At 40.3% G+C, this 24,272-nt stretch overlaps 1 protein-coding gene across 1 annotated transcript; it reads left to right on the forward strand.

Annotated features, from left to right (window-relative positions):
- The first annotated feature begins 13,705 nt into the window (after positions 1–13,705).
- On the forward strand, positions 13,706–23,692 carry ogfrl1 (opioid growth factor receptor-like 1). The gene is made up of 7 exons (XM_085478430.1): positions 13,706–14,076; positions 16,032–16,118; positions 16,240–16,318; positions 16,595–16,673; positions 17,953–18,019; positions 18,862–19,007; positions 20,280–23,692. The coding sequence occupies exons 1-7, from the start codon at positions 13,891–13,893 to the stop codon at positions 20,824–20,826; spliced, it is 1,191 nt and encodes a 396-aa protein (XP_085334556.1). The 5' UTR covers positions 13,706–13,890; the 3' UTR covers positions 20,827–23,692.
- The last annotated feature ends 580 nt before the right edge of the window (positions 23,693–24,272 follow it).

Raw genomic sequence — 24,272 nt, forward strand, 5'->3', positions numbered from 1 at the left:
TTACCGGAATACTGTATGTCCCTCCGGGACCGGGGGAGGGTGCTGGGGCGCCAGCAACACGAAACACCTGCCCCACTTCCATAAGCGGACAATCCCTCCTCAGGTGCCCCGGCTGCCCGCACTTCCAACACTCCGGCCCCGGCGTCTGTGCTGCTCTCCGTGGCTCGGGGGCGGCTCCACTTGGCTCGGCTGCCCTGGACGGCACCAACGCCGCGAAAGGGTTAGTGGGGCTCAGCGCCGGCAGCCGCTCTGCCTGCCCTGGTGCCGGCACACGGCGTCTCGGGGCCGGCACTGGGGCCTGTTTGTTCGGCCTCCGTCCGGCGTCCCCGGGTTCCCCTGCTCCAGCGGCAAGGTGGTCTTCCGCTAGCGTCACCGCTACCTCCAGGCTTGCGGGCCGGTGGCACCGGACCCACCTCGCCGTCTCCGCTGGCAATCCCTCCGTGAACTGTTCCAGCACCACCTTGTCCACCAGCTTCGTCTCGCCCTCCGACGGTCCCGGTTGCAGCCAGCGAACCGCCGCATCGCGCAGCTGCCGGGCCCAGGCGAATGGTCGGTCCGTTGGAGCCAGCCGACTGGCCCGGAACCGCCGGCGATGGTCTTCGGCGGTGAGCCCCAGCCTGTCCACCACCGCCCGGCTCACGTCCGGGAAGCTGCTCCTCGACGCCGGAGGCAGACTCAGGGCCGCTGTTTGTGCCTCCCCAGACAGCAGGGGGAGCAGCCGCGGAGCCCACTCCTCCCGCGGCCATTGGCAAGCCTCCGCCGTAGCACGGAAGGTCTCCAAAAAAACTTGTGGGTCGTCCCCGTCCCCCATCCGGGGCACCGACACCGACAGCGGCGAGGGCTTTGGCGTGGCAGCGGCCCCGACCAGCCGTTCCAGAACTTGCGTCTGTCGGTCCGTCTGCTCCCGCAGCGCGGCCAGGTGGGCACGCTGGTCGGCCGCCTGATCCCGGCTCATCGTCGCCATCTCCGCCAGCATCTGCGCCAAGAATTGCAGAGGCTGGGCGGGTGGCGTGGCCTGTGGGTCGGACATTCCCCCACCGGCACTGTCCTGGGATTCGGCACCACTTGTAGAGTACACCCAGCACAGACGCACGCACACACAGGCAGGTATAGCCAACTTCCACGTTTATTGATAGATTTGTATTTTGACAGCTGACTCAGTCGCACCGTCTGACAGCTCGAGCCCAGCTGATCTCTCTTGGCCGCTCCTCCTCGTCTCACTATAAACACAGCGGAGGAGACCATCATTAGTCCATAAACAATATCAGCTGTTCTTACCAGCCTCGCGGCGCCGCCCCGTTGAGCCTTCCGCTCCACTCCTCCCCTGCAGCTGCGCCCGGGGCCACGCCTCCGCCACAGCGACCCTTTCACACAAATGGGAAATCGATCAAATTAAGCATTTCTGCACATCTTTAATCACAAATATAAGTTTGTTTTAAGCTTCAATAGGCCGAAATCTGGAAAGGTCAAAGCAACAATAGTCAAGCATGCAGGTGTGAAAATGCAGACCTTGTGCTGCACCTCTCTGTCTCAACACAACAAAACACACACATGTTCTAATATTACTTAATATAGTAATCCATATGAGATATTAGTCCTTTCAATCATTGTTAAGTTGAGGTTCAATTTCATATGACCTTCTTTTCTTTGTAAACCTGCAGGCTTATAAATCTGAGCTTCTAGCTACATAAACTTCTAACTGAATTAGTCACATTCACAGATATTCATGGTTGGCAGGATGCTAAATTATAACTACTATTTAAAATAAGATGAGATAAGATAACCTTTACTAGTCCCACGTGTGGGAACTTTGCTTTCATGGTAATTCTATGAGTACAATCCAGTAACTGTATCAAAGCCTCTTCTCGTTTTGCCTAATGACAGCTGGGATAGATTCCAGGGCCCTTACAATGCTGAATTAGATAAGTGGTGAAGAAACTTGATGGATGGATGAAACCTGATCACAGTGTATTTGGCTGACAGGCCAAACAGACAGTTAACAGCAAAGGGGCCAAGTGTTGTTGGACAGTGTCTACACTTTTCAAATTTAGGGATGAATGGAGGAGAAATTCAAAAGACAAAACCTTAAAGCATTAACGATTAGTTAGCACAGGTTTGGTGTATGTTTTAACGTCTCCTTCTTTGGATTCATCCAACTCACCCCATCTCCCGCATCCTACTCTGTCACACCAACCTTCTGCATGTCCTCCTTCTTCAAGAATCTTCTCTGTGGTCTTCCTCCTCAGCTAAATATTAATATTTGTCCAATACATCCACTATTCCACCTCTTTACATGACCAAACCATCTCGTCATTGCCTTCCTAATTTTGTCTCCAACCTGCCTTACCCGAGCTATCGCCCTCATGTACTAATTTCCCTACAAAAACCTTTCATCTTCGGCTTGGCCACCTCGAGCTCTGCCTCCTGTTTTTTCTGTCAGAGTCACCGTCTCCATACCACGGTCTCACTACCATCTTGTCTTCCCCTTCACTCCTGTAGCTGTCCTTCTGTCACAAATCACACCTGATATTCATCTTCACCTGGTCCACCCTGCGTGCACTCTGTTGTTTTGGGTGGTTGTTCCCAGGTATTTGAACTCATTCACCTTCAATACTTCAACTCCTTCAATCTTCAACTTTCCATTTAACTCTTTCTCAAAAAACAGCTCTTTTATGTTTACCTGGCCAAAGATGAAGAACACGGGGAACTAGTTACAAGTCATCTAGGTGTTAGACTAGCTGGAGGAAGTGTATATTCAAATATCTGATTTAGCTTCAGACAGTAAGAATTCAATAGGGTCTCATTTTTTTCTATACCTGATACCCAGAATAGCCCCACTTGGGACGGCCTGACTCTTTCAGCAGAGAATAAACAGCGCATTTTAAACTGGAGTCCTATATATTACCTTATAGCACCAGTGCACTGCAGCCGGGAGTAATCCATCTTCACTGTGGCACCTGCCATTCTTTCCCTCTGCCTGCTCATCTATCACTTTAGCTTTCTAATTCAAACTGGAAACCAGAATGTTATTTTTACTTTTCAAAAATACAAACATGCAATGCCTCAAGCACTGAACTGGATATTATCTATCACAGTACTGCTTGCAATCACTGGCATAGGCAAACTGGAAATAAATTAGTGAGCTGATGGAGCTCTTCAGTTAAGCACTGATGTTCATTTTACTGTTTTATGAATAACAGAAGACTGCTTCTCAACTGGTGCTGTGCACATTGTATTTATTTGAGGGTAGATTTGAAGAAACATGAATTAATTAAATGTGTTCTACATTTGATTAAATACTACGGATCAATAAGTGGTTGATGTATTGATTTAATGTAATTGTGGGCTGGAGGTTGGTGTTTATTTGCCACCAGTTCATTTTCGCGCTGTGAATGATTTATCACAGGCTACATTCATGCCTGTAGCTTTTAGTGTCTGTAAACAGGTCAGGGTAGACAGCACCCCCATCTGTTACGCTGACACTTAGTCGTTAGCCATGAGCCTGACTGTCGGGCTGAGAGATTAGCTGCTAGCGCAGCGCTACTTAAAAGCTGCAGGGGGATAGAAAATGGAGGGGAAATTCGACAAAATGTGTTTGGGTGCAACATCAAGTGGTTAGAAGTGAATTTGTAGTGGGGTCTGACAGATTTAGTAACCAGTATTTATTGGGAGAAACTTTACCCAGCATAGTTTTCCAGTTGTTTCTCTCAGTCTGTCGCTTGCTGTGTCTCTCACTCACTCTCTCACACATGCACACACACCAACACACACCTGACTCAAGATCAGCTAGAGGTCCTAATTACCAGAGCGGAGAGATTGTGGTTTTTTTCCCCGTGAGCTGTAATCTGTGCTGATTGCTGATTGTTAATCCTAAATGACTCGATGCGGCGCTCTCAGATTGTCGTGCTCATTTGTGAATCGTCTCCATGATGATAATGGTGCAGGTGTTTTTCCACCAGAGTAAAGACTTTTCTTTCCTCCTTAGCCCCAAAGCTATAATTCCCCTGACTGTCAGAAACACAGATGTATATATGCATAAATATATAGCACGAACGTATACAGTTCGTGCTGGACACGAAGCAGCAGAGCTAAGCATGTTTACAGCCTGGTCTCTGATTGTGGCAGATGGCCTGGTTCTGCTGGTTTCTTCCTGTTAAAAGGGAGTTTTTCCTTCCCACTGTTGCCAAAGTGCTTGCTCATAGGGGGTCATATCATTTTGGGGTTTTTCTCTGTATGTAGGGTCTACCTTACAATATAAAGTGATTGTACTCTCTCTCGCTAACTTACCCATCTGTATGCAAGATGAATCATTTACTCATCTCATAGAGTTATCATTCTTATGGGTGTGTCAACTTTGATTGACAGGCTGTAGTCCACGCTGCTGACTGTAGCCATTAGCTGCCTGCAAGGTTACACGTGCCTTTTTGAGCTCTATTAATAGAAGGCCTAAAAATGACACAGCTTGTTGGGCAGTTAATTGCACTAACAGCCTACCAAGATTCATGTACTTCAGTTCTGGTGCGTGTAATGCTACTATTCTGTTAGTCTCTTAGCAATACATTAGCAGCTATGCATCTGTGCATTTTATCTGTAGTGAGGAAGTAGTTTACTAACTAAGCTTGCTAGCATTAGGTGACAACTAATGCTAAAATGTGATCATTTTGGCTCTAAAAAACCTGCACGCAGTGGCTAAAATACTAAACTCAAGGATTCAGAAAGTAAGTCTTCATTAACTGATCGTGGCTACATTCATTTTTTTACATACAGACCATATTGAGTTCTCTTTAATACTGAGCCCACTGAGGGGTACAAATATAAGTGTGTTTCATTAGTCTTTGTCTCTGAGAGACTCACAAGTGGACATTTAATTGAGTTTGTATATGATTTACTTCAATACGCACTGTATTGATCTGCCTATAAGCACACTGTAAGGTGACCTTGAGGGTCTGAAAGGCACCTATAAATAAAATGTATTATTATTATTATTAATATTATATTCCATTACTTCTCCAAAGAAAATCAAATCTTTAAAGTTCCCTTGGGTTAAATGTAGACAACCTTCCACTGATGTCATCTGAGATGCTCACTGACTTCTGCCCTATTGCCATGTCATGTGCACAATGTCACATTGATAACAGGGGTCGTTAGGTTTGCTGTAGGACCGGTCTAACACATGAAATACAAACGCATTTCAAAATCCATTTTTCAAGCTTGGTAAACTGAAATACATTTGGCTTATGAATGAGGGGGCGGGGGAACAAAGCAACTAGCTGGGCTCTAGAAGAGCTGCCGTCCACCCATGGTGGGAGGTTGATTTATTTCAAACAGCATGCTGACTGCAGACTGTGGCAAGTCTGGAGGATGAGTTTGCTGTTCCATCATTTTCACCCACTACTAATAGGATCCTCTGAACACCTGTCATCTGCCTGTAAAAGATTTATACAGGATTTATAAAAACTAAAACTAAAATTCACTTTCTCCTTCACACCCCTCCATAACAGCACATTTGTCACACAATTGAAATGAGAGACACTTGCTGCCATGAGCACTGTCTTCTCTGTGGGTAAATCCCCAGGTTCAGAGCTATAGCAGGACAAACAGCAGCACCATAGCACCCATTGAATCCAGTCAAAAGGGCACTGTTAAATTAGCCCAGCCACAGACATAAACACATGTGTCTCTGAGACGTCAATACTCTTCCTTTATCTCTTAGTTTGAGCCACTTGAGAACATCCATTGACCTAATTAAATAACATTATTGCTTCAGAACAGAGATTCAAGATTCAAAGCGTTTATTGTCATGTGTGCAAAGAAAAGCATTTCTCTGTCCATACACAGATGCCGGTTAATATGTGCAAATAGAACTAGAACAGGTAAAATACAAATAGTATGAATAAATAAACGGAGATTAAATTTGAAGTATTAAATAGATTTGTGTGCAAAAGAGCTATGAGCTTAATTATTTTTACTGCTAAAATAGGTCAGCTGAGCAGTGAGTTTCATCCTGGTCTTTATCTGCTTTAATTGAAAAGAGAGTAAAATAAATAAAATAAGAATAAAATGCAACATTTCCTGAATAAAAAGTTACTGTTTGACTGGGAAAAACGTCCCATCTAATCTGTGACTACTTATCTCTGGTTAAAAATATTGGCTGATATTGAAGAATATTTGGCTAAACTTCAATCTTTATTATCGACGGCATTAGTAACTCACATTTTCACACATACTGAAAGTGCTTTGTAGGTTTCCTATTAAAACGAAGAGAATGCAGCATAATGAAAGTTGTATATGCTATAGGTGTGACTTTGAGTGGGTGCATTCATGACTGACCCTTCTTTTTTCAGAAGCAATCCCAAGAAAGGAGCAGCTCTCACACACATTCCACCATAATAAAATCAAAGGTTACTGGTGTCACACTGGCAGACTCGACACGCCATTTGATTGGCAGGTGACCTCTGGAAGCCTGGCAACAAAGGCACACTGGTAATGAGGTCTTGACCCAAAAGATTGCTGGAAAAAAAACTCCTAAGAGATGATCAGTTTAAAGAGAGGGACCTGGACTCAATCTCATTAAGAGGTACATCAACTAAAAAAGAGTGTGTCTGTCTTTTAGACGCTCATCCACCTTCCCCTCTTTTTACTGAGACTTTCTTAAGGTCATTATGGTAGATCGCTGCCTTTCTATCTCAGGTAGCCAACATAATGTAATGGCAAGCCAATCTCTGGGGAAACCGATTGGCTTTTAAGACTTGTACAAGCACAAACACCCACTCACACACACACACTATGTGAGTGTGCCTAATTCCCCTGCAGAGATCTGCCTATAAGCACAATCACATACATGCAGCGCGTGAATACACTCAAGCAGACTGGTGAGACGCCTGTAATGAGACAAGCTGGCAGCATTCTTTGGGAAACAGTGCCCCCTGGTGGTACTTTTACTGTCAGTAAGGAGGAAAAAGAGGAACTAATCACTCAGAGAGGCTGAATCTCACATTACCTCCTACAAGTTTGGCCCTGGCTTGCCATCTGTATTTTTATTTGTAGGCGTGCGTTCAGCCAATCTAAAACACATATGTTTCCTCTGTCATTATCGTTGCCACAAAAACTACACTCCTTTCCCTTTTTTTTTATCTCATCCTAATTTTCTCGGCATTTATCTTTGTGTTTTTGTGGTGTTTCACAGAGAACGTGAATCTGATTATCACATATGAGTATCATGTAATCTCCCGCATCGTGGAGAGGAAGCAACACCAATGTTTGTTGCAACATTAAAGCCGCAGTAGTCTATTGTCTTTGTTTGTTTGTTTGTTTGTTTGGGATGTTATTTAATTACTTATACACATATATATTTGATGTTTATGGAATTAAAATGAACTAAAACACTGCATGTTTTAGTTCATTTACACCATGGAGCTCTAAGCCCCTCTGAAAACTGTCATAAATATAACATTGTCTATGAAGCTGGAACTTAAGAATGCGTGTTTAACGATTTTAGACCATATTTAACACCATTTTGTGCCAGTACACAATATGACGTCACGGGGACGGTTCGTTGTTCGTTAATTTATTTTAGCTAACTAGTAAAAGAACAACCGACTCAGAAGAAAAAGAAACTAAAACTATTTTAATCCGTTCTTGGGGTTTTCAATTAGGTAGTAGTACACGGTACTTTATTAGTACCTATTCTGCTGTCGTACCAAACAAGCTGTGTCGAGCCAAAAATGTGACATCAACAGACTGCATGACCCTGGTTGGCCAGGGAATGACATCACTGGATGAGTCATGAGAGTTACTTCTTCACAAATCAACACTGTGGTCCAGATGTTTACCATCACAAGCACACGACTTGAGTTACTTTAAAGATTGGGTTAGCTAGTCGACCGCTGGCCACATCTTTCTTTCAACTTTGCAACAAATTCAGAACGATATGTCAGAAGAAGCCAACAAGACAAAGGAACATTGACAAACCATCCAAGATACAATAAACCTCTTAAGAAAACTTTGATGAGGACAGTTTCTGGTCCATCATAAAAAGTAACACTCTGCATTTTTCCTTCCCACTGTCACCAAGCGCTTGTTCAGAGGTGAAAACCTGATTGATGAGATTTCTCTTTTATATTGTAAAGTCATGAATTTACATATAAAGGTCTTTGAGGTTATTGTTATTGTGTTTGGCACAATACAAATAAAACTGGATTGAATTAGACTGAATAAAATTGAACTGCACTGGAAAACTTGTTTGAACTTATTTTACCTGTATGTACTTTTTTCTGTTGTTTATCAATGCTGGTATGACGACTGTTCATGTGGTGTTCAGTTTGCAAAAGGACATAGCACAATCACCTTGTATTCATTAATCATTTATTAATCAGTGTGTTTAGTAGACTATGTTTAAACCTCAGTTATACCAAAGCAAGCATTGGAAAGTCATTCACACGGGAGTGTTTAAAGTTGTCTCAGGTTTTATTTTATTTTAGTTCTCATGCAATGCCTCAAACATTTTAGAAGTTGCATTTTATTTTTCAGCAAATAGGCTGATCTGAGCATGAGTGATCAGTATATTAACGATTATGTATTCGCCTAAGTCACGTACTGTGTGTATCACATGTATTGTGGTTCTTTTTTGTTTTTGTCTTCGAGCGTAGTTTTAAGACGGGTGCCACCTACGTCCCTCTGGATCCCTGTTTATGGATGGCTAACGGCTCAGATTGTCTTCTACTGTGTTCCAGTTTGTTTGTCTACAGCTTAATCCCCTGGGGGCGCTTTTTGTCTACTTTTCATCTATGCTTTATTGAGTTTATTGAAACTGTTATTCAGTACACTGTTTTTTGGAACTTGAGGCTGCATCTCCAGTGAGTTTTGTGCGATTTTTCACTATAGTAGCATTAGCTTGACAGTGAGCACTAGTATTGCCAAAACACATCATTCTGACACCATCCTGCAACAACAGCAAAATACTTGCCAAGTAAGTTGGTCATGTTAATTTGAATTTTTATTAATATATGAATGATTTAGATAATTCATTAAAGATCATAAAGTTAAAATACACATTAGAATAAACTAATAAACACAGGGTACAACAAACACAGCAGCCAATACATATAAAAACTATAATTATTACAGACCAAGAAGTTTGTGAAAATTTAGAAATGAATTTATTGTAACGTTTGGCATTCATTGCACTAAAATAGAGATGGTATAAAAACAGCGGACTCACAGTGAAACACCTCATTGATCTCACGACTAGCTACAGAAATGTAAGAAACATATTTAATTTAAATTTAAATTTCAAAACTTAAATTTTAACTACTGATTTTATCTACTGTTTTTTTAATCAATTTTAAATCATGCTTTTTATTTGTTTTTGTTTTTAATGTCTCTGTAAAGCACTTTGAATCACCTTGTTGTTGAATTGTGCTATATAAATAAACTTCCCTTGCCTTAATTAACTATTGTAGAAGTAAAACTTTGACAGTTTATCATCTCAGTCACGGTCAGCCAGTCAGAATTCAGTTTTTCCCCCTCAGAATTCTGGGGGAAAAAAGAAAGAAAAGACATCCCCACTTTTTTTCCAGGGGCCCTAATCCTCCTCCATAGTTCTCAGTAGAAGTGGTCAAAATTGGTTTTTTTGATCCCACACACCCCCAAAATAATATTTTTAGGCAAAGTCATGAAATATGAAATGATGGGGTATTAACAGAGTGACAGGATGTTTAAACTGATTGAAAAGTTCCATTTGAAATTACCTGGCACTTATTTCTGTTTTTGTTCTCGCCCCTTGTCTTTGATGCCAGCTTGTTACTGAGTAACTATCTTGATGCACACAACTGGAAGGAAAGTCAGGCTACAGCACACTGAAAAATGAATTCACTCGACAGTAAATGCATTAACCTGCCTATCGGTTTTAATTGCATGTTAACTGGAGGTGTTGGAATATCATACTGGATCGTTCCAGCCCACTTTAACCTCTGAGTACATGGATGTATATAATGTAATGAGCCGAGAGGATGATACTGCAGTCTGCCAAACCCACAGCAAATTATGTTGGCGGGAATATTCAAGTGCAGAGGTGTTTTACTATTCTGGAGATTTATGCTGTATACCAGCACTGAATCCAGACTACAGGCTATGGTGAATCTAACCAATGTAATATTACACATAAATTTTACACATAAATAATTATTATTACTTTTTTTTTTATTTGCCTGCTTAGCATGTGGTTAAAAAAATCCTTATCTTGGACAGTTTGAAAAGTATACACAACATCGAGAGAGTTTTCTTGTTTTCACAGCCCTTTAAATACATCCTCTTAGTGAATTTTGCTTGAGTAAGATAGTTCTAAACTTAATTCCTCATTTTGTAAATGTAAATTCCACTGCTTCCGCAGTTGTCAGTAAAATAGAGGACCAATGCAGTGTGCTAACTGCCACAGAAACAACAGCACCTGGATGAAAACATGTTTGTATTTGTCAGATAATTAAACCATTTTAATGTAACATGAGTCACTTGAAAAGGCAGTTGTTTGACCTTCATTTTGACTGTGAAAATTTGTAATTTTTCACTTCTTTTTAACATGTTAGCAACCAAAAACAATCAGCTACCCTGGTCCTGGATTTCCACTATAGACAACAATGGTTTTATAGCTGTAAGAATTCTTTAAATACATTTCCACAACTTTGGTACAACATTACGTTTTTATGGAGAAATGAATCCCAAAATAAACTACACAGGTTAACATGAAGGAGCTGACTAACTGCAGCTATTTCAGATGTTAATTTCAGATAAAATTTTCTATAATGTTAAATTTGAGTCATATACCATATATACCAAATTCAGTTTCTGTGTTTGATGTGCTGACAGGAAGCACTGATGATACTCTCTCGATTGCCTCACTGTAGTTTCACTGTAGTTCCACATTGCGCAGTTTTCTCTTGACCAACAAATGACTCTATCCTCACCTCACTGACACGTTTCACCCAGGCCACCACAAATCCCTGTTTAAGGGCTGGAAGTTCAGAGTCACATCAGTGTCATTCACTCTGCCAGGAACTGCAGACTCCCCTCTGATGAATCATCTTCCTAGTCTAACAGAAGCCAAAGCACAGGCTTAAGCAAATCAAAAACACCCACTCGATCTGGACTTGTATGTGCTTTTGGAGGTCAGAGCTGACTTTATGACATTTGCTTTAAAAATTTCTTTTAAATTTTTAAACGATAATCACTTTTAGAAATAGGGTATTTGCTTTAACTACACTTTGCTTGAGTTAGATACAAAGGAGGATGCACTGATCTTTATCTGTTTACACCAAATTCTGACTCTACCATCCAACTGTCAAAGCAGAAATGAAGAGTCAGGCAACATTTTTCCAAATGTTTTGTTGTGCAGTTTGAATAAGTCAATGCAAACTGTAGCTTCAGTTTTCTGCTCTTAGCTACCACGAGCGACACGTGTGGTCTTCTGCTGCTATCCATAGTTTTCATATGACGTGACGTACTGTGGTCCTTTACCCGCCAGCCATCCTTCGAGCATCTTTAATTTTAACTTAGCCGTCATGATGAAGCAATATTTTACCCGTCAGGGTAGCAAGTTGGTCACCTGACTGAAAGTCCGGATTTAACAGGTGGTCAACAAGGAACGGACTCATTATCTGCATGCATGTAGGATTAGTTTCTGCAATGTGATTAGCTTGTTAGATATTTGCATTAATGATTAACGATTGATTAATTCATTATTTAATATGTATACATATACAGTCAAACCCTGCAATAAACCCTCTTTCACCAACAACCCAGGCTGTCAGTGGTGAACCTATATGAAAGCTTAGCATGACACTGTAAATAGATTTTTGTCCTCAAGGACTGTGCCTCTAAAAGGACTAAAATCTTTGAATGATAGCTAAAATTGGCCGAACTGCAAAATTTTTTTTAACATTTTTTTTTCTTGAATTTAGAGCTTTTTTGTTGCAAGATCCACTAAAGGAAAATGAGGAAAGAAAATAGTTTCATAGAAAGTCTGAAACGGAACAGCAAGAAGAACAACAATGAACAGTCCTTTACAGGAATTTTCATGGCAAGATAATTTAAGCAACTTTGTGAGTCATAAGAAACAAACAGATGCTTGATTGAAACCTGCCACAAGCCACACGATAGGGAATTCCCTTTATTAAATCTGTAAGTGGTATCTTGGCAATTTATCACAAGATGTATGCACTTACAAACATTATAAGCTTTTATCCTGAGAAAAAGAGTGGCATGATGTAAACATTTACATGAGCTCTTGTTACACCATAAGGATGTAATTCTTTTCTGTTTATATCCATACTTTAAAAGTTTTTTAAGTTCTATAAATTGGGTTAAAAACAAAACGGCAAATACAATAACACTTTTAAGAAATCCACTTTAAAATCAATAAGATCACATGGACTTTCCAAAGGAACAACCAACACAGTTTCACTTTCCTCCTGGAGAGACATAATCGCTGTTCTTGTGTCACGTGATGCACTTCTGGTCCTGATGCTGTTGTTGTAATGATATGTATAGAAGGTGATTAATGCCACAGAGCAATAGAATACAGCAAATAAGAAACATTGTATCTGCCAGTAATGATGATAGACTCCTTAAAATACTTACAAAGAATCATAAAGAGCAACATAAAGGTATTTGATTTGGAGCTCTGTTGGAAATGTGCTGTAAATATCATATTTGCATCATTTTTACATATTCACAGTTAATGTATAGTATATAAAATTGAATAAAAGTTTTGTGGCATTATTTTTGTAATTAATTCCTGAAAAACCTCCCAGGATTCAGTCAGTAACCATGACTGCAAAGGGAACAACTTGGGACTCTTTGAACATTCTTACTGTTTTTATCAGAGTAGTTGCAGAGGGACAGACAGTGGCACATGCTTAAGCTACTGTAAATAGCCTACATATTCCAAAAGAAAAATCCTGGGACATATTTTGTGATTGCAGAAAGCCTTGTATCAATAGCATACAACACAAATTATGTATTTAACAACACTGTACATTGTTAAGTTCTTAAATTAGTTAACATTTGGCATTAACCTTAACTACAAATGTGTATTTTGATGATACAACATTCACTTTTTCTTATGAGAGTTGTTTTCATTTTACCTTTTCAATCATAATTTGTGTTTCATTAAAGAGCATATGATTCTTTGTATTCAGTTATTAAAATTCCAAACTGGGTTTGCTCATTTAAGTTTAGCTTTTATTAGTGTTTGTTTTAGTGTTACGCTTTCGTAGTCCCAATAAACATGTAAGCATAAGTGTCCTCAAGCTGATTGTATTGATGTTAAAAAAAAATCAATTTTTGCTAGTTATCCCAGATAGCAAACAATAATTGAAACTGTGCTAAATTAATCTTTTACTGTCAACTTTAATTTGACTGAATCAATATTAAATTCTGACATTGATTCTTGATCATTTTTGCACCTTTTCAACATCACTGGCAGCGTAGACTACATGTATACTTACACATATATTAGTCATCTACCCTTTTTTATTTTATTTTGTTGTTATTTTAGGGGGGTTTTTTATTTGGAGGTTTTCCACTCATAGTTTTAGTCTCTAGCTTAGCTTTACTCAACTGTAACCTTGTTTCATACAATTCACAGGTGTAAGACCGCCTCTTGCCTCTGCGGCACTAATGGCCTCTCATACAGAAACACGCATCATCCTTCCAGTGTGGAAATCCCCCTTTTCTGCCATTTAAAAGCTCCGCACTGAGCGCAGTGCAAACCCACCGCTCTGCAAACCGAAAAACGAGGCTGGGGGCAAAATTATGTAGTATTTATACCTTTTTTTTAAAAAAAAGCGATAATTAAAAAGAAGAAGAAGAAGGCGGTTATTGCATGTTTTTTAGATGGGAAACCTGGTGGGCAGCTGGCGTTTCAAGGAGCCGAGCACGATTGAGGAATGTGACTCGACGTGGGGATCGGACTCGGAGAGCGACGAGCCGGCGGCTGAAGATGATAGCGGCATCTCCGACTCCGTCAGCCCGGCGGAGAGCGAGAGGGCCGCGGGGCACGCCGGAGACAGCACACCGCAGGTACGTTTCACGCCGGAGAGCCGGGACATGTGGGCCACCGGCAAAAAGGCCGGGACACAGTAAGGACAACCGGGCTACGGTGATATCTGCACCCGAGACACAGCTCACACCAAACTTTCATTCAGAAATACGTCAAGTTCATGTACCGTGAAGACGTGCTGTAGACGCATGCTGTGGAAAACGGCTGTACATTTACGCGGGGACAAATTATAGGGGACAGGTTCTCCTCGTAATTTAGAGCAAGATTAAAATGGAAAAAAAATCCACATGAGAAAATCATAGCGACAATCCTTCTGCCATACTGCCATTATTTCAATATGAGTTATGAGTTCACATAACCACTGAATTATCTGCCGGGAACAAACGATCAGCAGCAGCTCAGCCTCCTCTGGGACCGTGTACAGGCAGGTTAATGACCACACACACGGCAGCCAGGCAGGATAAGGACGAGGTCGCCCTTTATTGCGATGTTTTATTTTTAAATGGACTCAACCAAATAAGTTTTTTTTTTTTTTTGTTTTTGTTTTTTTGTGGAAGTTTAGATGCATTTAGCAGGTTACTGCCGCAAAATTATAACCTATTCAAACTCCCAAGTGTAATTTTCAGAGTAAACCGTGTCTGTACATGTGCTGATTCAGCACAGATAATGTTAAATACGGTAAAGATTGAAATAACTAATAAATTCTGAATGCTAGAGAGCGTTAGTGCAATAAATTCTAGTATTTAAAATACTGCGTATTTATCCCCCCAGCCCTCATGCTACAGCCATGCTGTGATCTTACTGTAGGCATCAGCACGCCAGGTGGGACTGTGCAAGCTAGGTGTCAAAATCATGCCAAATTTGAGAAGAAATGGGTTCAGTCTTGGGTTTCTTACTGTAAACTACTGTCATACATGTTATGGGCTACATCCTGTTCACGTGATGTTTGTTAATTATCAAAGTAATCTAAGGAACCATAACTCCAACCCTACACTGCCTACAGGTTTACAAAGAAAGTGAAAACGTTTTATTCTTTTTAGGCTACAGACACATAAACTGTGTGCAATAACGTTCAGAGTAGCTGACGGGATTGTTGTTATTAGGCTATTTCACACTGTTTTATAATACAGGAACCAGCAGGTTATAACAGTCGAACAGGAGCAATCTTTCATAGATTATTTCTTAAAAGTTAAACCAGACTTATGGTTTTGCTCTGTTTTTATAAGTTGGACTTTTTTTTAAAGTCAGGAGGGAGATAGTTTATGGATTATAGTAAATGACCTAAGAAGTAAGTAAGTAAGTAAGTAAAATTTATTTATATAGCGCTTTTCACAGATAAAAATCACAAAGTGCTTTACAACACAGAAAATGGGAATATAAAAACAATATAACAGTAAATAAAACAATGTAAAACAATAAAACTATAAAAACAGCATAAGAAGAAATTAATCAAATGCTTTTCTAAATAAAAATGTCTTCAGCTGTTTCTTAAAAGAATCAATGGAGTCCGTTCAGCGAAGAGACAGTGGGAGAGAATTCCACAACCGTGGTGCCACAGTCTGAAAGGCCCGATCACCACGAGTTTTAAAACGAGTGCGCGGTACCACCAGCAGTCTCTGATCTAATGACCTTAAAGCCCAAGAAGATGTATGTGGTTTCAGCAGGTCAGATAAATATTGAGGAGCCTGACCATGCAGGGCCCTAAAGCTTAGAAAGACCAAAGAAACACATTTCACTTTAAATTTTATGAAAAAAATGACCCCGATTAGACAGAGGTGTCTGGTTGGTGGTGGTTCACATTAGTGCTGATGTAAATTGTCCATTTTTATGAGAAAAACATAGATATTAATGTTCCAAGCAACTAAATGTTTTTAATTCAGCTAAATGGCATCTAAGGGCAACACACCATCTGTTTTCTTTTTTCCATTCTTAAGAGTCTTTTTTTTCTGTCTTTCCTTCTTTCTTCCTCTTTCAGTTGACTGACTCCCCGGAGTCTGTTCCAAAGATGAAGAGGAGTTTCTATGCCGCCAGGGACCTCTACAAATATCGGCACAGCTACCCGGTACATGAACACACACATGTGTACCCTACAATGAGAATAGACAGGCTTCATCACACACATACACTCACACTAATGCAGACACCCTTTGTGATATATTTTATCTGTGTGTGTTCATGTGAAGAACTTCAGAAGGTCCCGGCAGCCCAATGAGTACCGCAACCTGCGCTTCTACCTGAACAAGATCCCTCTAGTGCCTGATGGTCAGATATCACACACACACACACACAGAGAAAAAAGTGCACTCTCCATGCAGATCTGTTAACACTGGAGAGAAGTGATGTTAGTGCTGGCCTTAGTGAGTTTTGTTTGGCTAAAGGTCAAGTTTGACAGGGAAAGCCCAGCAGATTAGTGGACTGATCCACTGTTTAAACACACGTACACACACACACACACACACACACACACACACACACACAAGCGCACACACATGCAATACAGATCTATTTTGCAGCTATTTAGCTCCTCTTTCTTCTCAGGTATCTACATAGAGGAGATTCTCTCTAAGTGGAGAGGCGACTATGACAAACTGGAGCACAATCACACCTATATTCAGTGGTGAGACATTCCCTCCATTTGTTTTAATATTCATGCAGCTTGTGTGTTTGTGCATCAAGTTGTTCTTAGCCTGCAAGAAGGCACGGTAACATGACATGTCAAAGCTTCCTTTTTCTATCCTGTTACAGATTAAAGTTCAATAAAAAACAGGAATATTTTAATGACCGCTCACTTAGTTTAACCTGTCCAGTCAGGTTTCAGAACTGATTTTAGTGGCTTAAACCCCTGGGACATGGACCGGTACCAGTCCGTGAGTTGTTTGGTACCAAGCCGCGAGAGTTGAGGCTCGGGTGTGAAATTTATGGTTTTCGGAGTTTTTATTGTTAACTTTTATCGTTTCTCTGGGTCTTTTCCTGTGTTGTAGTTGTGTGTCTTATTTTGAAAGAAATGTTTACGCGTTACCATAGAGACCAGAGCGCATTAAAGGGCAGAGAAGACACGTGACTCTCAATGTTGTTGAGTCGTTTTATTAGCAGGAGGACACTGCTAATAAAGTTACACAATTAAACAGTGAATTCGCGTTTATTATTATATTTACAAAATACCACAGTTTTTGCCTTGGTCGTATCATTTTATTTTGTTGTATTTGTCCGCGACACCTTTATCCGCGACACAACGCGACTACCACCGTGAAAATGTTGTTTGATATTAAATCGGTCCGTGGCGCAAAAAAGATTGGGGACCGTTGGCTTAAACGGTGATTGTCACATCAAGCTTGACAACTGTAGTTAGCTTGATATGGCTTCCATGTTTGATATGTAACATGGAAGTGTTACAATGCACAACAAGTGTTAAAGGGGAACGACTTGCTTTTGGGGCCAGCCTCATGTGGCCATTGAAGGAACTGCAGTTATTTGGCACATCCATGCTAGCTTCATTGTTAAGTAGGCAAACACTCCTATTCAGTACTATTTTACTTGTGTTTTTGGTCTTCATGTACATACACAGCAACTTCCAGGCTCTATGTGCAGGCTGCCTTTTTTGCTGCTGACCTTTACATGTTTGATATAGTGAATGTAGCGATTCACATAGTTCTGGTAGGGTTGCCAGGTTAACATTCGGTGGGAAGGTTTTAGCAGTCACTTTACTAGCCTAGAAGAAAGAGGTGGACAGCCTTTACATACCATGCACAGTGAGCAAACAGTAGCACCTGCTGAGAAATTACACTGAGTAATTATCTTCATTATTTGGTAGGCAGATGTATTTCTTGACCATCACATCCCTGTAGTTATTGTGTTGTATGTTTTTACAGTGTTTTTACTCCATTTCTGTACCCCAGGCTGTTCCCATTAAGAGAACAAGGGCTCAACTTCTACGCACATGAACTGACTCAGGACGAAATCAAAGTGAGTTTCGTACACATATTCTGTCTCTACTAGTCTGTGATGGTCCGCTTTATTAATGCTGTGCTTCATTAAACTGTGATGACATGTGCTTGATCTCCAGCTGTGCTCCTGCGGTCACTCTTCTTTTTATAGTTTCTACCTAAATATCTGTTGTTTGGTGTTAGATTTCACTTCTGCTTTCCTACATTAGCATATTAGATCGTTTTTTTACTTAAATGTGGTTATATTCAGACATATAACACTGAAAGCTTTCCACCTGTGAACCGATTTTGATGCTTTCATTGCAAAGAACTATGAGTTGCTCACAGTTAGTGGAGTGTCGCTGGCAGCTCAGGTGCATTATAATGCGCTTTCAGTGCAGGGGGAAAACACAGCTCAGTGTCACGGTTTTGCTAATGTTTTGCATCACTGCTTTAGTTGTGGCTTTTCATCGCACAAGTGTTTCCCATGGTTGAGTCTTTACATTTCACTACCGAAATAATTTAGCACAAATTTAGCAAATTTTGAATCGAGTGAAGTTTTAAGAATGCCGATACACTCTCGTTTAAATAAGTCGCTCAAATGTGACAAAGCAAACAACCGTTCTGGGAAATACTCATTCAGCTTTGGCTCTGACTAAATTAGACATCTGTTTGAACAACACAGCTGGTTTGCATGTGCATGCTCCCATTAAAAGTAGGTAGAAATGTGTCCCTCATGAAATTTCAGACTCGTTTTCGGGCGATTACCCAGTGTTTGCATACAGCTTTCTCTTCTGCTTCTTCTGATCACCTAAAGAGAAAAGCTGCTTTTGTACACAACCTGTCTGTTTGTTTCTGATTTGTTGTGTTGAATCACATCAGGAATTCCAAAGCACTCGGGAAGCAAAGCGGAGATTCCTGGCGGCCTATTCCCTCATGTTGGACTTCTACGGTGTCAAGCTGCTGGATAAGAGTGGCAATGTTGCTCGGGCTCCGAACTGGCAGGAGCGCTTCCAACACCTTAATGAGTAAGTACACACACACACTTGCGAACGTTATATATTTAAATGCACTGTGCAGTAGCTTGGGGGGGATAAAATTGCAGCTACAATTTGTGTGAAGTTATCGCATAGTTGCCAGTAGCTGCTTTTCAGTCCTTTAGCAAGGCAATCATTCTAAATCCTTTGCAACTTAATTGCTCCTCTAACAGCAGCTGAATGTGAAAGAGGATGTTTTGAATGGACAAACAGATGGTTAAAGGGCAATTTAAAAGAACAATTGTTGTTGTTTTTTTTGTTTCACATCCCGTTTCGATGTTTTCATTGCTTGAGATAAGGTACGGTGTTTCCTCCTGCCAAAGGACCACCTGAATGCCGCACTTTGCAGTTTACATTAAAGCGTGTGCTTGTCCTTGTACCTAAAACCTTTTAGAAGGGAAAGCATTACTTTCCCTTTTATTACCACAATCTCCTCCAGTCACAAACCTTCCTTAAACCATTTGAATCTAATTGTTGCGTTAAGCTCTAAACACATGGAAAACAAAGCTGACAACAGTGTATTTTCTTTCCATTCTCTTGCCATTAAAATGCACAAAGATGTCTGAATCTGGTTTCTAGATTTCTCATGGGCCAAGTAGCCACACCAAACAGTAAATAATAATTATATTGCCAGAGACATCAGACATTACATCATGGTTGTATTGAAGGCCATCACCTTTACTTCAATCTAGACCACAGAATGAACAGTGGTTGGGTTGTTCCATAAAACTGCCCATCGATGTGCGATTGTGTAGGGACGTGTGTGTCAGCTGTGGAACAGGCTTGTGATCTGTCCATCTTTTAACCTATACGTGTGATAAGTGGTATAGGTAGAGCAATAAATGGGTACTTTTAACCGCCCGTGTCCACAGAGAGGTGATGGTTATCGGGAGGACATTATACCAACACAGGGTTATCTGATGCTAGTGGATATGGACGTGCAAATCGTGCAGGAAAAAAGCTGTTACACCAGAAACATTATAAAAGAGACACTGAAGGAATGGGGTCTGAAGATGGTGATACAAGAATAACTTCCAGGAGGAAATAAAGTTTCTAAAAAACAGAAATGATTGGTACGTGCAGTCTTGCAGTCCAGTGACCGTTGAAATTAAAGTTAATTTGATTATGTTTCAAAATAAGTGTCCAAATACTTATTTTGGACACTTATTACAGAGGAGGTCCTAGATGCCTATTTCAGAAAAGCTATTTCAAACTATTCTAATCAATCAAAATTCTCTTTCTCAACCGCCGTGTTTATTGAAGGTCCCACCACAACTACCTGCGGATCACTCGCATCCTGAAGTCCCTGGGTGAGCTCGGCTATGAGGCCTTTAAGGCCCCGCTGGTTCGCTTCTTCCTGGAGGAGTCGCTGTGCCACGGCACCCTGTCCAACATGCAGCACAGCATCCTGGAATACTTTGTCTACACCATCCGCCTGCCAGCCACCCGCCGACGCTTGCTCTGCTATGCCCGCCAACACTACAGACCTGCCCACGCGTTCCTCTGGGGACCACCAACTAAAAAGCGGGGAGGTGGTGCTGGTGCTGGAGGTAGCGTGGGTGCTGGAAGTAGTGGGATTAGGGCGCCTGCTCCAACACCAGAGCAACAGAGGAGGGGGATGGAGAGCACCATATTCACACCTGCAGGTAGTGGAAATATTGTGTCTTCCCACAATGCCACGATGTGCCATGAGCTGGCTGAAGGAGGACTCAAGGGCTGCACGGGACTTGGTCCCAACATGGGAGGAGCGCTGATGATGGTGGGAGCTCGAGCAGAGAGGAATGAGTTCAATGAGATGATTCCTTTGTAGGGAAAAGTTTTGAAAGCAGAAAACAAAAAACAAAATGAACCACTTAAATTGTAAAGAAATAAACTTGCTTTGTGGAAGGACATGCAAACCAGGGCAGTAAAACACAGGTACAGATGTTTGAGCTGTTAATGAACACATCATTAGAATCTGTTTAGTTTAAGGGCTGACTATAAACTTTTATTTATTGCAAGAGAATTATCTTAACTGAATTTGGGATTATAATCTAAAGCTGGGTTATTTTTTGTTTGTTTGTGCTTTTGGTGGGGTTTGTATCCTGAGCTAAGATAGCCGAATCCCAAAATTATCTAAACTAGTAGAGAAAGTTTGACAGAAGCCTTATTTAAAGTTTTGGCCTGGAATGCTGAATGTTTGCTGGTGTTGGGATGGTGAGATTATTGAAATATGTAGCTGGAGCTCCACCAAACAACACCCTGGATTGAGCTCCTTTTGTACAGGGTCTGTACAGCAAATGTGAAAAGGAAGAATTTGTCTTATTTCCATGTCATGTAAAAAGCATATGAAATAAGACTAATTTGTCAGCAATACTTATAGATTTTTTTAACTTGACTGACTTGAAATTTTCACTTTGTTGTTAATCTTAGGCACAGCTCAGTTATGTATCCGCACTGCGATTTTACTCTCTACATGTTAAAGGTAGCCAATTCCGCTGAAAATTGTACAGAACTATATAGCAAAAAATAAAACGTGTTGGTAAGCTGATATCTTTAAGAAATACTTAAGAAAAGAAAGGCTTTAGGTGACATTATTACCTGTGAACTCTGCAGAAAATTGTGAAATCTAAAACTGTGCAATAAATATTTTGCTATATAACAACCCAGGGCTGCTTAAAGCCAATTATCCAATGGCAGTGACTACACTGATTAAAATAATGCACATTGTATTTCAGTCTAAAAGATAAGGGGAAAATACAAAGTGTGTCAGATAGGTTTGTCGCAGTTCATTTTTTTCTGGTCTTGTAGGCAAGAATTCAGAAAATATTATTAATCCTTCAGCAAAGAGTAGAAATGCTAGTACCAATGTTACCGGAAATTTCCACCAGTTACAAGCTAAAGATGGTGTTTGTATCAGTACTAGCAAACAGGCATAATTAAACTGGTTAAATTATGAATAAATAAAAATATACAAATCATATTCCAAAGTAGGAATTACTGTAATCACATTATATTATAATATACTATATATATCGAGTTTTAGTGACGTGAAAAACAGCCGTGAGCTAGCTTGGCTGCCACACCTCCACAGTGTGTTATGCCACCTAAAAGCCTTCTTCCATTCTTAACTGGAAGTTATGGATTGAAGTTAATGTGATCAGACTGGTGGTGTGCAGTGTGTTCTCATAGACAGTATAAAAGATGGATGTAGCTACCATAGTGTTACCCAAAATGTATGGATATGAGAAGGAGGGGTGGGTCTTGTTAGCTAATGAGCATTTTGTACCACAAATAATCTTCCATTTGGAAAAATTGTATGACCAAGATTTACAACAATAGACTTAATCTTTTTATTATTCAGTAACTAAGCCCATAAACTCATCAGATAAGGGTTTAGAAAGGTCAAGACCAAATAAAAATTGAATTCCACGGGCTTCTATAGCACTGGAAGCCTTTTTGCATCCACAGCTATCGCCATCTGGTGGACTTTAGGTAAAAAGCAGGGTTCAGGCAAATCCGGATTGGCTTCATTTTAATTCAAAGCTATGTCAGACTTTGATACTGTCTATGTGTGTGTTGCACTTTTTGGACAATCTGTGTCTTCCTGTTAAAAGTGCTGTAGGTTTTAAAAGGCTGTGCATCATAGTCATGATATAGTGACGATACTGTCTAACCTTGCAATAATGTGACTTACTGAAATGAGAAGTTAAACACCCTTGTTAGGTTTCAACCATAGCTCAGCCCATGTTTTTGAGAGTTCAAATGTTTCTAGGGCTAGGTTTTCAGTGCTGCTGATATTTCTGCCAGAATCTTTTAAGATGAATTTGCTTGCCACTCAAAACAACAAACAAAAAACAAATCTGGAATAATTTATTTCAGGTTAATGTCAACTCATCGCCCCCAGCATTTCCTTGGTCATGTTTAGTTTTCAATAAAAGGCAAATATTAGACATCAGGAAGTGTGCATTGATCTATCCAGTCAACTTAAACTAAAAGCTAAGTTTTTTAATTATAGGTGTTATCTTAATAGTTATTTGTATGCTTCTAGTAGCAATAGATTAAAAGCCATGTTAAGTATAAGAAAGATTGAAGTTTAAAACTTCTTTAGTTGGCTGTTCTTGCTGTAGGAGGCGGCCATGCGTATGTTAGCTAACAAGGTTTTGACATTGCTTTCCAGCCAAGTGTATCTGATATAATTGTAAAAATAACTTTTCAGGTGAATTATATGATAACATGGGCTCAAGTATTCTGATTTCTAGTATACTCCACATGTACATATGTGAGTATGTGTATGTCTGTGTGATATTCTTAAGTGCCTCTTTTGTATTTTTAATTTTTATCTGGATGCTGTATGGAGTGTCTTTCCTGTACATCCTGTTTTTTGTACAGCGTTTTGATATCTACATCATTGTCCACAATATAGTCATGTACACTATGAGTATATGAGTATGGGCAGGAATACATTAGAAGAACTGATATAGAGGAAAAGTTAATACTATATAACACTTGAAATTGTTTGTATTGTTTCTTTGAATAAATTGTGATTGCTACATTGATAAATGTTCACTATGCTTGCTGAACACAGTTTTGTTTTGGGGGGTTTTCAGAACTGACAGGCCACAATAAGTGGACATAAACCCTGAAATGTGAATTTTGCCACATGTAACTCTAATAAAAATGGGGTTGTGGATTAACAGTGTTCGTTTCATTTGTCATCTCATTTTGATGCACAAGTAGTACTAACTAAATTCAAGCAGGTACAGTGTTATGAATGAATATTTTCCCCCTTCCTGATGTATTTTTAGCCATTTTTCTGCATTAAAATGTTTCAGATCATTACATTTTAATATTGGCTAAAGATTTTTTGGAAAAATCTTTGTGGTTGAGGTCAATTTCACTAGCCACAAACAGGCCTGACTACTGCCAGACTTCTTGAGTCAAGAAATCAATCAAAACAACCTGTTTGACAAAGTGAAGAAGTGAAGCGAAGATCTCAAAAAGCAACACATCATGCTATCATTTAAAAAAAAACTCAAAATGAGACAAAACAAATTAATTTTAATCTTTTAGTCTGGAGAGGGCCTCCCTGGAGAGGGAGGCAAAATCCAATCACCACCTCCTCGCGGTGCCTCCTGGATAACCAACCAACGGTGATGGTCTTCGATGTCAGGCGGTGCGACAAGTCGATCGAATCTTCAAATTGTCGCATCAAATAGCAATGGAACGTCAAAATTTGGGAAATGCTAGGGCGTCCCCCGCAGGCGACGCTGCCGT

The sequence above is a fragment of the Copadichromis virginalis genome, linkage group LG13 (assembly GCF_057382275.1).
Source record: "Copadichromis virginalis isolate Kocher_CV1m ecotype Utaka linkage group LG13, C_Virginalis_male_GT1.1, whole genome shotgun sequence".
Taxonomy (NCBI): domain Eukaryota; kingdom Metazoa; phylum Chordata; class Actinopteri; order Cichliformes; family Cichlidae; genus Copadichromis; species Copadichromis virginalis.

Bases quoted from the DNA above. Each gene is read 5' to 3' on its own strand.
- ogfrl1 (XM_085478430.1), top strand. From the start codon at position 13,891: ATGGGAAACCTGGTGGGCAGCTGGCGTTTCAAGGAGCCGAGCACGATT. The intron at 14,077-16,031 runs GTACGTTTCACG...TTCCTCTTTCAG, and splicing joins CCGGAGACAGCACACCGCAG to TTGACTGACTCCCCGGAGTC. The intron at 16,319-16,594 runs GTCAGATATCAC...CTTTCTTCTCAG, and splicing joins GATCCCTCTAGTGCCTGATG to GTATCTACATAGAGGAGATT.